Below are 14,457 nucleotides of genomic sequence, written 5' to 3'. Positions count from 1 at the left end.
GAGTGGGAGTGCAGGCTGGCAGGGCCGGCAGCCCTGGCTGTGGCTGAGTGCTTGCTGAGGGCTGAGGTGCCCGCCCAGGGCAGCTTATGGCATGGGGAAGGAATTCTCTGGGAACCCCGGCAGCGGGCAGGGTGGCTGCAGCACTGAATCGGCCCTTCTGGCCTGAATCCACCCCTCCCCTCCTGGCCCTGCTGCCACATCAGGAGCAAGGGGCCGAGGAAGCCCTGCAAACTGCCTGTTATCTGCCCGAAACCATGAGACGGCACAGCTAGCATGGGGCTGGCGTTCCTGCCCCTCCCAATCCCAGGCAGGGAGGGCCAGAAAGAGCTCAAAGAAAAGTCAGCGCCAAGGGTGAAATCTGGGAAGGTGATGTGAACTCTGGTTACAAGAAGGAACCGGAGACCCAGAGAGGTCTGTACCCTCTGCAAAGTCACACAGCAGAGCTGGGGAGAAGTCTCCAGAAGGTAGGTGTGGTGGTGGGGAGGCAGGGGAGCATGCTGATGAAGGGGGCCTAGGATTCAGAGCTGGCAGCCCCCCCACACCCTCCAGTTGTCTTATCGCCCCTGCCCCCAACACACACACAAAGTTCCCTTTGATTCCAGGGGAAGGGTCTGAGCACCACCCCCCCTTGACCCCTCAGGTCTGGGTTGGATGGAGAATAGGGGTGGGTTTCCTGTAGGTCTTCCTGCGGATGCTTGGAGCTTGGGGAGTGAGACTTTGAACCTCTTTAATTTTGGTTATAGGTTAAACATCCACATAGTCCAAAATTCAGAAGTTGAAAAAAGAGATACGGTGAAAAGGAATTTTCCCCACGATCCAGCCCCTGCCCCTCAGTTCCCCCTCCTGGGGGCCCCTGCAGTCACTGGCTCCCTGGGAATCCTGAGTTTGGAATTTCTGACCAGAGTGTCCCATCCCATCTGTTTTCCCTCTAGAAGAGGCCCCCCTTGGGAGGGGGTGCTGGGGGTACCCAGTCATGGAGGTTGGGGCCTGAACCAGTTGCCATGAGGATGGTGGTGGCTTCCTTCCTGGGCCTGAACTTGGCCCCAGCTTAAGAGTATCCTACTCAAGCCGCTCAGGAGGGGTGCGGCCCATCGGTTCTCCTTTCCAACTGCTTAGAGCACCCTGGAAGCTCCCACCTCCCACCTGGGGACCCAGGTGTCCGACACCCCAAGCTGGGGCTCCCACAGTCTCCCTTTATCCCCTGGTATAATTTATATACTTTCCCCATCTTCCTGCTCCTTTGACAGTTCAATTACACTCACATTTAGTGAGCACTTATGATATGTCCGGCCTGGTCTGGAGACACAAAATGAAATGGACACAGCCTCCTCCATCCAGGAATTCATGGTCTAGAGGGGGAGGCCAAAAAGGAGAGAGATCATTACAATTCAAGATGGCTCATGATATGTTCTCTGATGCTGGGGGTACAAAGAAGTTCCAGGCTAAAAAGCCTGACAATAGCAAGTGTTGGTGAAGGCATGGCTCAGTGGGCATACTTCTAGTGGCCGGTGAGAGGGTGACTTAGAAAGGCCACTTTGGAGCATAATTTGGTGATTCCTAGGAAGTTGACCATGCACCTTCCCTGTGACCCAGCAAGTCCACTTTCTAAGTTCTCACTCTGGAGTAGAGTTTTTCAAACTTTTGGACAGGTATCCTCAATAAGCATGAACTGTGATCCAGAACGTGCCACACACACCTTTCACCCTAATGGTGACTTATGTTACTTAATAATAAAATAATGTGATGCACATTATTTTGTAATCAATGTGTTTTTTTTTTTTTTTGCACACAGGGAAAAACCACTGGACTGCCAGGGAAGTCCTTCTAATCAATTATGAGTTTTTAAAAATGCTGATCTTGGGGCTTCCCTGGTGGTACAGTGGTTAAGAATCTGCCTGCCAATGCAGGGGACCGGGTTCGGGCCCTGGTCCGGGAAGATCCCACATGCCGCGGAGCAACTAAGCCCGTGCACCACAACTACTGAGCCTGAGCTCTGGAGCCCATGAGCCACAACTACTGAAGCCCACATGCCTAGAGCCCATGCTCTGCAACAAGAGAAGCCACCACAATGAGAAGCTTGTGCACCGAGATGAAGAGTAGCCCCCATTCGCCGCAACTAGAGAAAGCCTGGGCGCAGCAACAAAGACCCAACGCAGCCAAAAAAAAAAAAAAAAAAAGACCCAATGCAGCCAAAACTTAATTAATTTATTAATTTTTAAAAATGCTGATCTTTACCCACTCACTTGATTTCATGACCCACAAATACATCCGAGTCCATAGTTTGACACACTCTGCCCTAGAGACACTCATGTGTTTGCACAAGGAGACAAGAATGTTCACTACAACATAGTTGTAATAGCCAAAACCTAGATAGGGCTTTCATGGTCACCGACCAAATAGATAAACAAATTGTGATGTGGTCAGGAAGTGGACTGTCACACCTCTTCTCCAAGTACCAAAGGATACACATGGGGTGATACTATTTATATAAAAGGTAAAAAACCTGAAGAGTGATAGGGTACATTGTTTATGGATACATCTGTACCTGGTACAAGCATAAATCAGGACAGTGGTTCTTCCTGGAGGGAAGTGTAGCTGGGAGGCATCCATAAGGAACTTCAACTGAATTTTTTTTCACTTTTTTTTTTTTTTGCGGTACGTGGGCCTCTCACTGTTGTGGTCTCTCCCGTTGCGGAGCACAGGCTCCGGACGCGCAGGCTCAGCGGCCATGGTTCACGGGCCTAGCCGCTCCGCGGCATGTGGGATCTTCCCGGACCGGGGCACGAACCCGTGTCCCCTGCATCGGCAGGCGGACTCTCAACCACTGCGCCACCAGGGGAACTCTTTTTTTTTCACTTTTTAACTGAATTTTTAAGGTTTAGTTTAAAAATATATATACTGGAACCACTTTGCCGAATATTAAGATTTGACAAAGTTGGAGGAAAGATACAGGGTGCTCACTATATTTTTGGTATATTATTTTAAATTTAATAGTATTTCTAAAAATATTTCATAATAAGACTTAAAAGATTGCTGCTCCAGGACATCAGGGAAGGAGAATTTATTCTGACCATAGGAATACAAAGAGGGGGGTGGTGGAGGGAACCCCAGGAACCTACAGAAGTGGGACTGGACGTGGTCCTAGGGAAATGAGATTGAACATACTCAGTTCTTCTTAACTGGGGGATGCTGTGATGATGGCTTTATCCCACTTCCCCCACATGTTGGTACAATATTCTCCCCATTTAACAGACAAGCAAACAGAGGCCTTTAACAGATGGAAATGGAGGCTGAGAGAATTGCCTCTGGAAAAATGGCAGAGCTGGGCCTCTAACCCAGGCCTATGAGAGTCAAAGCCTGCATGGTTCACAGCACGGTTCTTGAGGAGTGACCTTTGTGTCTGCCAAGGGTGCCAGAGTGGGGAGGGGCGGGGACAGACAGGGTCTGGTGTGTTGAGCTAAGGCCTGTAGGCTTGATCCTGTGGGTGATGAGAAAATGCAGGAAGGTTTCAAGCAGGGGAGCAGGACAGTGAACTCACTGGAGCTGTATCATCAGTTTCTTAAATTTTATTATTATTTTTTTGACCAACTGAACCTTTCTTTAAACAAACTCTAACTCAGAACCCAGATACATAAAAGCGCTTACAGTGGAATTGATTTTGCAGAGGCAGGTGACCAGGGGTCTAGAGCCCAGGGGTGGCTCCTCTGGGAACACAGCATGGATGTCGTGGTTCCGAGGAATACACAGAAGCAGTGTGTGTGGCAGGAGGCTGCCAGGGGCATCCCTACCAGGGTTTCTCAGTTGGATGACAGTTGTGTTCCCCTCCTCTGAGTCCTTCTGGTTGGTGGAGGGACAGAGGCTCAGAGCACTCCCGATCTGGGGGTGGAGGGAGAACCAGCGGCATGTGCTTTTGGCAAGATAGGCCTGACCTCCACTTCCTGGCTGTAAGACCTTGGCTGAGTTGTGGAACCGTCCATCTGAATCTTTTTTTTTCATTATTAGTTTTGGCTGCGTTGGGTCTTCATTGCTGCGCCTGGGCTTTCTCTACTTGCGGTGAGCTGGGGCTCCTCTTCGTTGTGGTGCGCAGCCTTCTCATTGCGGTGGCTTCTCTTGTTGCGGAGCACGGACTCTAGGTGCGTGGGCTTCAGTAGTTGTGGCATGGGGGCTCAGTAGTTGTGGCTCACGGGCTCCAGAGCTCAGGCTCAGTAGTTGTGGCAAACGGGCTTGGTTGCTCCGTGGCATGTGGGATCTTCCCGGACCAGGGCTTGAATCCGTGTCCCCTGCATTGGCAGGCGGATACTTAACCACTGCGCCACCAGGGAAGTCCCCATCCGTTTGAATCTTAGGAGAGGAAGGACATGGACCCCTGGATATGGCTGGGGCAAGGAAGGCACGTGTGCAGAGTGAAGCCACTGGAGGAGTGTTTCCAGCACATTTCTCTTCATCATCACTGTCTGGGGAAGGGGAAAGTCAATTGGGCTGAGGCTGGTGGCTTGATCAGAGCCTGGTGCCCAGCAGAAACTGACACATACTAGGCCCTTGATAAATGCTTATGCAACAAATGCATATATTTCCCTTCTGTCCACAGGAAATGCAGTGGAGGCCTGACTTCTGGGAGCAAGTGAAGCTGTTCCAGTTGCTGGCCCTTCCCAGCTGGGCTCCAGGGATGGACAGCTGAGGCTCCAGTGCAGTGTAAGGCAGTGGAGAGAGTACTGGGCTGAAGTCAGGAGCTGGGGGTCAAGGGCTGGGCTTCTGGCTCCAGTTGCCATGAACCGGCTGTATGACCTAGAGGTCTGGTTCATCCTTCTCTGGGCTTTGCTCATCTCTTTTTGGCAGAGTGGCCTGGGTGAGGTTTTTCCAACTGCAATTTGCAACCCATGTGGTACATTTAAAAGAGCAATTTAGTGGTTCACAATCAGTATTAAAAAACAAACCAAAACACAAACAGAACAGAAAATATCAGAGTGCAATCACAGGTCATAAGGGTAAGTATTGTTTTGTGAAACTATTGTTTTGCTTATATATAGATGAAGGTGCCGACTGGTCTGATGTAAAACTTATTTGCTACTGTGGATCCTGGTGAAAAGAGTGTAAGACACTGAATTCAGCAATCCCGGAGGTGTCCTCCTCTCCCACATTCTAGGGGTCTTTGTGAAAAAGCCACAGGCCCAGGGGCTCTTCTCTCCCCCCCCCCCTGCGTGTCAGCAGCTGTCTCTCTGCTCTTCGCTGCCTCACCCGTCCCCGGGTCTTTCTCCTTCCTGCTTCAGTCCTCAGTCCCCTCCTCCCTTTCTCCCAGGGACAAGCCTCCCCCTTCCCAGGAAGTCAGGGTGGGGTGGGGTGTGGGGTCGGAAGGGAGTAAACGTGATCGAATGGCGGTGGCAGTGAGCACTGTATCCCAGAAGCAAAAATAAAGGACTAGGAAGCAAACACCCAAGCACCCGGGAACAGAACAGAAAGTAGGCGAGCTGGGGACGTGCGTTTGAAGGCAGGACTTCGTGAGCAAGAGCTCAGCGGCGACACCGCAGCGGGTCACTCACAGGGGGCCGGCACTGGCCTTGTGCTTGTTGGCGCTCGGGTGCGCAATTAACTAGCGAAGGTAGTTTTCACTCCTGCCCCCCTCCCCCCGTTAAAAGAAAAGAAAGAAGAAGCCGGGAGTTTTGGAGCCAACTCCTGGAGAGGGAACGGCTGAACTGATTCGGAAGTTGGATCTCTTTGTACACAGGAATGCGGAGAGAAAAAAACAAAACCCACCCCATTGCTTCATTTCCCCCTCCAAGCCCGAGCACTTTCTGTTGTGCAATGAAAAGGCTTTTCACGTTGAGAAAAATGAATCCCGATTTGCGCTGCGAAGGAATGAGCGCGCCTCTCGGCGCGAGACGGCTCTCAGCTGGGCGCGGAGACGGCGCGGTGGCCGCAAGGAGACCGCGGCCTGGGCGCTCGGAGGCACCTCCTCCGCGCGCGACTCAAGGTAGCGCCCGCGGGGTCGTTGGACTCCCCCTTCCGCGGGCTGCTGCACGGCTCTCGGCGACCCGAGGGCCGAGGAGTAGATAGTTCGGGGAACCTCGAGGGCGGAGAGCCCCAACTACGGCTGGGCCTCCTGGGGATGGCGGTTCCGCGAGTCTGGCTGGTGACTCGCCGGAACTGAAAACCTGTCCCGGGAGCCCGCTGGGGCCCCGGGACCCCTCGGAATCGCTGGGGGCAGGAGGCCGGCTCGGCGTCCGGGAGACCGGGCCGGGACGCGCTAGGGGCGCGGGAGGAGGGCCGGCACACGTGGGTGCCGGCGGGCGGGCCGTGGCCGGGTGCGGGGTGGGGGCGGGGTGTGGCTTCTCCGCCTCCCGGGCGAGATTTACATGTGTGTGTGGCGGCCCCAGACTTCCTGCTCTGCTACGCTGCAGGTACGCGCGGGCCGGGCCGGGCGGGCGGCGGGTGAGCCGAGACGCGGGCACCTCCTCACCCGGACGCCACCGCCGGCTCCCGGGCCGCGCCGCGCAGCCTTCCGCCCCGGGGGCTGCTAGCCCGTCCCGGCCGCGCCAAGCGCCAGGCTCCGAGGTGGGGGCGCGCCCCTCTCGGCCTCCCCGGTCATCTCCGCCCTCAGCACCTAGCCTGGCCGCGCGCCCCTGGGCGCCCCCACCGCCCGGGCTCCCCGGAGGGCCGCAGCCATGAGCGAGATGTCCAGCTTCCTCCACATCGGGGACATCGTCTCCCTGTACGCCGAGGGCTCAGTCAATGGCTTCATCAGCACTCTGGGGTGAGTGAGCCGAGTTCGGGGCGGGGGGGCGCGGTGGGCCCTGGTGCTAGTTGCGTGCGTCCTGCTGCCTCCCGCCGACAGAGGACCTGGACGTCCCCAGCTTTAAGGAGAGGGGGAACGGCTCGCCTCCTTCTTTCAGAGAAAGGAAGTGAAATGTTTGCCCAGGTAAAGTCGGGCGCCCAGCCGGAGTTGTCAGGAGGCGCCCCCCTTCGCGAAGCCTCCACCCTGGCGCTCTCGCCCTTCTTCAGAAGGGGCGGGGAGGCCGAGACTTCCTCGGCAGGTGGTCCCTGTAAGGGGGCAGGTGGGTGGCTGAGGCGTTAGTTAGGGAAAGGCATCCGGGCCTGGACGTGACCGGCTCTGGGGTGGGGCGGAGCCGTGGCGGGGTGGGCAGGCTCAGCCCGGAGTCCTCTAGTAACAGACCTGTCGCACCTTTGAAGGGTCGCACCTTTTCCTCCTAGCTCTCTTCTGCCCTGCGCCCCCCCTCCCCCGCCCCCATCACTAGGAGTGTCTTCGCAGCCCTCCCCTTCCAGGCGTCCCAGGTTCCTGCCGGCTGCCCCCTTCTCCCCGCCTCTCCCTGTCAATTTCCTGAGTAGCTCATCTGGTGCCTCTGGGTCCCTGGTCCCAGGATCTCTGGAGCACTTTACCAACATTAATTAATTCTGGCTGCCACCCCACAGGGTCTGGATAAGCAAGGAATCAATTCAAGTCCCTGGAGAGAGCCAGGCCTGAAGCTGGCATAGGACAGGGCAAGAATTAGAGCAAATGGGTTTCATCTTCAGAGAGCAGTTGAGTGAGTCGGTGGGGATGGGACGTAAGAGTGATTTCTCCACCTCTCCAGCCTCAGGGCAGGGCCTGTTACCTTTGTCACATTTTCAGTCTGGGGACTTGTGTTAAATGGTCTCATCTTCCCCAGCACACCCAGCCGTTTTATTTTAGGGTAAACCCACCCTCTTCTGCCGACCCTACCCTCATCTGGATGCCAACCAGCTGCAAGGTGTCCTCTCCCTGGGGACTTTCGGAGGACAGCCTTGGCACTCTAAACCCAGGGCTGGCTCGCCCTTAGCTGGGGAGGTGGGAGTCACCTGGCTCCCTTGGTGTCTTGTTGGGAGTTTAGCTTTAGTCCTGTGGGAAAGATCGGGAGGGTTGGAGGTCTGGCTTAGCCAACAGGGAATGGATGCTGACTTGGAATTCCAGAATACCTGCGCTCCTTATCTCAGCACCCTCCAGGCCTTCTCATTCCCCTCCCCATTCACATGTGGACTCCCCAGCCCTGCATTCCCTCCCAGCTACATCTCACTCGTCTTGCTCAGTTTACCAGAGGATGGGGTAAGCTGCATTCCTGGCACATAGTAAACACGTCTGATAGAGCTGAGGGAAGGAGCAGAGACTGTGGGGACGTGGGGGATGCAGGGGCAGACGGTGTCCCCCTGCCTGGTGTCTGAACAGTACTGGGGACTTTTGGGAAATGACCATCTTCTCTGTTGCTCTGAGTGCCAGGCTCAGGGCTGAGCACACTGTGGGGGCTTTTTTTTTTTTTTTTTTTTTTTGCGGTACGCGGGCCTCTCACTGTTGTGGCCTCTCCCGTTGCGGAGCACACGCGCAGGCTCAGCGGCCATGGCTCACGGGCCCAGCCGCTCCGCGGCATGTGGGATCTTCCTAGACTGGGGCACGAACCCGTTTCCCCTGCATCGGCAGGCGGACTCTCAACCACTGCGCCACCAGGGAAGCCCTGTGGGGGCTTTTTTAGCACCTGTGAGGATCTAACAGAACCAAGGCCGTCCACACAGGCCTCATCCCCTCACTAGGGATTCCCTCTATTGCTTCCTAGCACAGCTCCCTCCCGCCCTGGCCCTTCCTGCCCCAGGAAGCTGCTTCCTCCAGTCCAGTTTGATTCTCAGGCAGGGCCTGGTGACCGCCCAGAGCCATTCTACTCCAGGGGCGGGTTCCCAGTGCAAACATCTCCAGGAGCTCCCAACTTCTGCCGATACACGCACGCCCACCCTCCCGGCACTCCCACCCTCCCAGCCTGGCCCTCTAGCACTGGCGTGTGCTGGCCCCAACTTAACTTTCTATTTTTTTTTTTTCCACCACCCCCTTCACGACCCTGACACTCCAGGTGCACCACCTGGATTGGGATTCCTGGAACCTTCCCCACGCCTTTGCGGTCTGGTGTGCTCTTGTGGTCTTGTCTCCGTCTCTTTACCTTTGTTCCAGTTGCCCCTGCCCTTCAGCCAGTCTCCACCTGAGTAAATCTGACCCACCCTCTCAGACCTGGTACAAAGCGGCCCTACTTTGTGAGATCCAACCCCCCTCCCCCACCCCGGCAGAATTAACCCCTTCCCCCCCCCCGCCCCCCCCCCCCCCCCCCCCCGTGCTTCGCACTGCTTTATACACATTCCTCTCCGGTGTTAACTGTGTTGTTTTACAATTAGTTGAAGGTTTCTCTGTAGAGCCCTCTAACACTGGGCACTTTGCCAGGATTGACTGATTAATCACCCCATTCCTCCACTCAGGCGCTGTGCTGGGCACCTTCTCAGAACTTCACTCAGTGAAGGAATGGTTTCTAAACACCCTGAGGCATCGCTACTCAAAGTGTAGTCCTTGGTCCAGCAGCATCAGCAGCTCTGAGAAGCTTGTTAGAAAATACAGAATCTCACACCCCTGCCTGTCCTGCTGAATCAGAATCTGCATTTTGAGCCCCAGGGGATTTGGAGCCTTAAAGAGAAGCATTGCTCTATGTGATTCTCTCTCTGCTCCAGCCTCACCGGAATCTTTCTGCCTCCATCCTCAGCTCTGGTCCCCTTTGCCTTCATCCTGGCTGTTGGTGCCCATGTCTGCGAACCCTGGAGGCTGATTTGACTGAGTTCCCAGGCGATCGCAATGCTCGGTGCCCAAGAGGTGCCCAGTAAGGGCTGGAGAAAATGAATTTGATGAGGACAGGGGCAGCCTTGGTGGACAGTGGGACTGGCTCAGCTGGGGGAGTGGAAAGGGGGGGGCATTGTTGGAGGAGGGAGTCTGGGGCAGCTTCAGATTCCAGCCAGGCTCTGCAGAGCCAAGTGGAGGAGGCCAATTAGAGCTGCCTGCGTAATTACAGCTCCCAGTGGAGATTGTACATTAACTCTGGGTTGGGAGGATGGGAGGGGTCTGGGGAGTGGATCCTGGAGCAGGTTGAGACCTCAGCCGGGAAGGAAAAGCAGGCCCACGCCTGTTCTTGGGAGGAGAGCATGGCCGGGGACACTGCCTCATCCCTCACTGCAGGTGGGAGGCAGCAGAGGCCAGGGCTGCCGCGGCGGGTTAGGGCCACTTCAGGTGAAGGATTTACTATGGCTCCCGGCCAGTGACTGTGGGAAACTGGCCCAGCGTGCAGGGTAGGCCCCTCAGGATCTCATGTCCAGTTCCTAGAAGGTCTCTTTTGAATGCCCAGAGGGGTGGCCCCCAGACCACTGGGATAAGCTGGGGAGTGCAGGTGAACTGGGTCTTGCAGTCGAGCTCCCAAGATTTGTCAGATGGCCTCCGCCTGCACATGGCTGGGCCTTGGAGCACCATTTGGGGGCTCTCAGGGCCTCTGGACCTGTGTCACCCAGGGCTGGGTGATCTCAGGGAGTAGGGTCAGAAGTGACCTTGGGATTCCGTGTCTACCTTCCAGCCTGATCTGCTTCCCCAGGAGGGTGGTAATTGGAGGTCAGGACCCAGAAAACGTGGAGGTAAATGTGGAGGAAGTCCCAGGTCCCCAGGGTCAGGACCTGCTTTGTCACTAACTGCGTGGGTGATTTTGGCAAGGTCCTCCCTCTCAGAGTCTGTTTCTGTCAGCCTGGTTGTCCTCTAAGGTGCTCTGTTTCCACCCGAGAATCTCCCTGTGGGTCTTTAAAAAAAAATTCCAGCTCCCATGTCCCATGTCAGACCAACTGTAGTAACATTTCTAGGGGTGGGCATCTGAGGTTTGGGTTTTTAAAGCTCTGCAGTGCTTCTAATGTGTACCTGGGGTGGGGGGGGGGGGTCCCTTCTCAGGGCCCTCTCAGGCTGACAGGCTGTGAGGAAGCCTAGCTATTGGGTCTGCCTGCCCCTTGGTCCAGAGAGCCCATCTCTTAGCCTTCATCAGACTTCATTAAGTCATTCAACAAACATCTAATGAGCACCTACTATGTGCCAGGCACTGTTCTAGTCACTGGGGAATCAGTGGTAACCAAGACAGAGTCCAGCCTGTTCTAGTCTGTACAGCGGAGAGCTGGAAGAGATGGTCTTTAAGGGCCCTTTGTGCCTTAAGTCCCTGAGACTCATGTGATTTCAGGAGGGGGCACTGCCCCTCCCGTGCAGACGACATTCCACTGGCAGATTTCAGACCTGCCCTTGGCTTTCACTTAATTGTGATTTCACTGGAATGAGATGTTGGACTTAGCCCTGTCCTGTGCCCCAAGGCAGGGTCTCAGCCTCCACTAGGTCAATCCATGCAACTCATGTTTTTTTAGGAAAATGTATATATTTTTCTTTCTTTCTTTTTTAAATGAAAAAATTTTTTTCGCCGCGCCCTGTGGCTTTTGGGATCTGAGTCCCCTGACCAGGGATTGAACCCAGGCCCCGGTATTGAAAGCTCCGAGTCCTAAGCACTGGACCACCAGGAAATTCCAATACATATTTTTTTCCTGATTAAAAAATAATATATGCTCCATGGAGGAAACTTGAAAAACTAAAATAAAAAATGATCTGTAATACCACTGTGATTATATTGACAGCCTCTATATGGGCTTTCTAGCCTTTTATGCACACAAATAAAGATTTACAAAACAGTATCACATTGCACATCTGGCTTTGTATCCTGTCTTTCTGGGGGGAATACATTAACCTGTATTTTCCCATGCGTGCCAGCCTACGACTGTTGTGGCCACAGAGCATCCCCTGGTATGATGTACCTTCATTTATTTAAGCAACTCTAGTATTGGGCATTCAGCTGGTCTCTAAATTTTTTGCTGTTCCAAACAATCTGCCCTGAACATCCTAGTCCATACATGCCCGAACACTTGTCCAGTTATCCTCTCAGGATAGATTCCCAGAAGTGGAATTCTGAGATCAAAGGGAAGGCACATCTTTATTTATTTTTTCCTGCTGCGCCGCGTGGCTGCGTGGCTTTTGGGATCGTTCCCTGACCACGGATTGAATCTGGGCCCTCAGCAGTGAGAGCTCAGAGTCCTTACCCCTGGACCACAAGGGAATTCCCAAGGCACATCTTTTACCTTGCTGGCTCTCTCTAACTGCACATTTCTCTGGTGGCGGAGGAGGTGGAAACGGGGACCCTGTGCCCCGGGGGGTCTAGCCCACTTCACATCACTAGCCCACTTCACATCACGAGTTTGAGAGTGTTGTGCTAGGGGTGTGGGGAGTAATACCAGCCTCTGCCCTCGAGGTTGGGCCAGGTTGGGTGTGGCGGCTGCAGTGGGGAGGGGGTGAAGTAGAGAGAGGGGTGGTGTGTGGGTTGCCTGAGGACAGGATCAGCCCCAAGGTCCCACCGAGGGACTCCAGGGACCCAGGCTGCGTGCAGCTCCTGGGCCTTAAAGAATCCTGCCGTAGCCACTTGCTCACACTCTGTCCTGCCCGACGCTCCTGACCCCGTGTCCCCTCCCCTCCCCTTCCTGACTTGGCCCAGTGGGGCTGTGGGGTGGAGGCTTGGGTTGGGGGTGGGGTGCTGTGCTGGATTTTAGGGGGGTCACAGGAGCTTTCTGCTGCCAGTTTAGGGGCAGGTGTCTGGGTTTGAGTTACCCCTGAGCACACGTCTCCTGCAGTCTACCCCGAGGCCTGCTCGCCACACTTCACCCCATGTGGAGCTGGGGGGCTCCTGCCTGGAAGTGGGGGCTGTGAGGGAGGTGGGAAGGAGGCCTGGGAGAGGGGGAGGAGAGCAGACCCCAAACCTCCAGTAAGTTCATCACAGGCCTCTAAATGTCAGCTCTGAGCTCCCCCAAGTGCATCACGCGGGTCATGCCCAGTAGTGGCAATGGTTCCCAGCGGTTGTGCCTGTAGCCAGCCTGCTCCAGGGAGGACCCCTGGCTCAGTGGGGCTAAGCGATTTGCTGGGGTGGGGGTGGGGGACGTAAGCCAGCAGGAGCCCTGCGCGCCACGCCACCGGAGAGGAGGCTGCAGGACTCTTCACACCAGGGCGGAGATGAGACTGGGCGCTGACAGCACAGTGCGCCTGGGGTGTGGGCTGGGGGGCGGGGAGGACACACTGCAGAGGGCTTCCCACCTGAGGAGACAGACAGTAGGGACTCCTTGCAGGGGATTGAGTGGGGGAGTAAAATGATCACTGTGGTGTGTAAAGGTACATATTTGTTTCGCTGGCAAGTGGGCAGAGCCAGGAGAGACAGTGAACATAAATCTTAGCCCAGGGGCAGCTGCCGGTGTTTGAGGCAGACACCTGTGCATATCTGGTTCACAGATCCCTCTCCCATCACTCAGCCAGCCAGCCAGCCGTCACCCGCTTCTACCAGCCTGCAGGAGAGCCGGCTCTCCAGGGTCCGAGTCTAGAAATGGGTGATGGGGGTGATAGAGGTCATGCGAGGGAGAATTAAGTCTGTGTCTCAGAGATGCTGCAGCTGATGATAGACGGACTTCACCGAGTGTTTACAGCTCTGGCCTGTGCTGTCCCTTTGACCCCTTACCACCAACCGGAGGCATATATATAATTTATAAAAGTAGAGAGAGGGACTTACCTGGTGGTCCAGTGGTTAAGACTCCATGTTCCCAATGCAGGGGGCACAGATTTGATCCTTGGTCAGGGAACTAAGATCCCGCATGCCACGTGGTACGGCCAAAAAAAAAAAAAAAAAAATAGAACCATTTAGAACACCCACATATCCACCACCTAGACTTAATCGTTGTTTACATTTTGCCATATTTGCTGTTTCTTCTTTGCTGACGTATTTTATGGTAGATTACATGCATTGCATTTTTTTCACCTCTACATCCTTCATTTTACAGGAAATAGGCTATGTTCCTGTGTAACCACAGTGCTGTTATCATACCAATTAGTAATTTCCTAATAGCGTCCGATGCTCAATCCATAGTCCAATAATACACTCAATTGTTCTCAGTCTAGCCTTGACCACTGGTTTCTTTAAATTAGGATCTACTCAAGGTCCACGTGTTAATTTGATTCTTATGTCTCTTACGTCGCCTTTAATCTAAAGCAACGCCCGGCCCCCACCTCTTTCTACCTCCCCCGATAAGCGGGAGGCTGTAGACTTGTCTCACTTTCTGGAGTCATCAGGGCTGCTTTGCTGCTCTGTTTCCCAGAGAGCCAAGCAGGGATGTGGAGGAGGGCGGCCTGGGCTTCAGGGCTGCCCTGCTAAGGCTCCTCCAGCCTCAGTTACTATGTCAGGTTTGCGGGGCTGAGAGCCCAGTCCCCGCATGGAGAGCAGGAGAGAGGCCTGGGCAGGGCAAGGCCGACCTGTGAGGGAAGGGTGGGCTAGGTGGCCCAGGGTTGCCCCTCTTCTCGGCCTTTTCTCAGTTCTCTCTTGTGTCTCCTGCTCCCCATCCCTCTTCTCCTTGGCCTAACAGAGACCCCAGGACTCGCCAGAGCCCACCCAGTCCTGAGAGCCAGCAACCCAGGCCTGCGGCAGAGGCAGAGCCCTGAAGGCTTGTGCCCCGGCCAGGGGCCCTTATTTCTGTCGGGCCAAGTTTAGTCACTTTTGCTGCCTCTCTTCCTCACTGGAGAGGCTCTTG

General features: G+C 55.0%; 1 protein-coding gene across 2 annotated transcripts in view; it reads left to right on the top strand.

Moving 5' to 3' along the window:
* Positions 1–6,350: 6,350 nt before the first annotated feature.
* ITPR3 (inositol 1,4,5-trisphosphate receptor type 3) overlaps positions 6,351–14,457 on the top strand; it is a 66,902-nt gene continuing 58,795 nt past the window's right edge. For both annotated transcript variants that reach the window (XM_067753314.1, XM_067753313.1), the window contains exon 1: positions 6,351–6,748. In XM_067753314.1, the coding sequence (XP_067609415.1) occupies positions 6,660–6,748 (89 nt within the window). In that variant the 5' untranslated portion in view covers positions 6,351–6,659. The remainder of the gene's footprint in view (positions 6,749–14,457) is intronic.

This window comes from Pseudorca crassidens, chromosome 10, assembly GCF_039906515.1.
Source record: "Pseudorca crassidens isolate mPseCra1 chromosome 10, mPseCra1.hap1, whole genome shotgun sequence".
In the NCBI taxonomy this organism is placed as follows: Eukaryota; Metazoa; Chordata; class Mammalia; order Artiodactyla; family Delphinidae; genus Pseudorca; species Pseudorca crassidens.
Note: the sequence above shows the minus strand (reverse complement) of the source record. Positions and strands in the feature narration are given on the sequence as shown.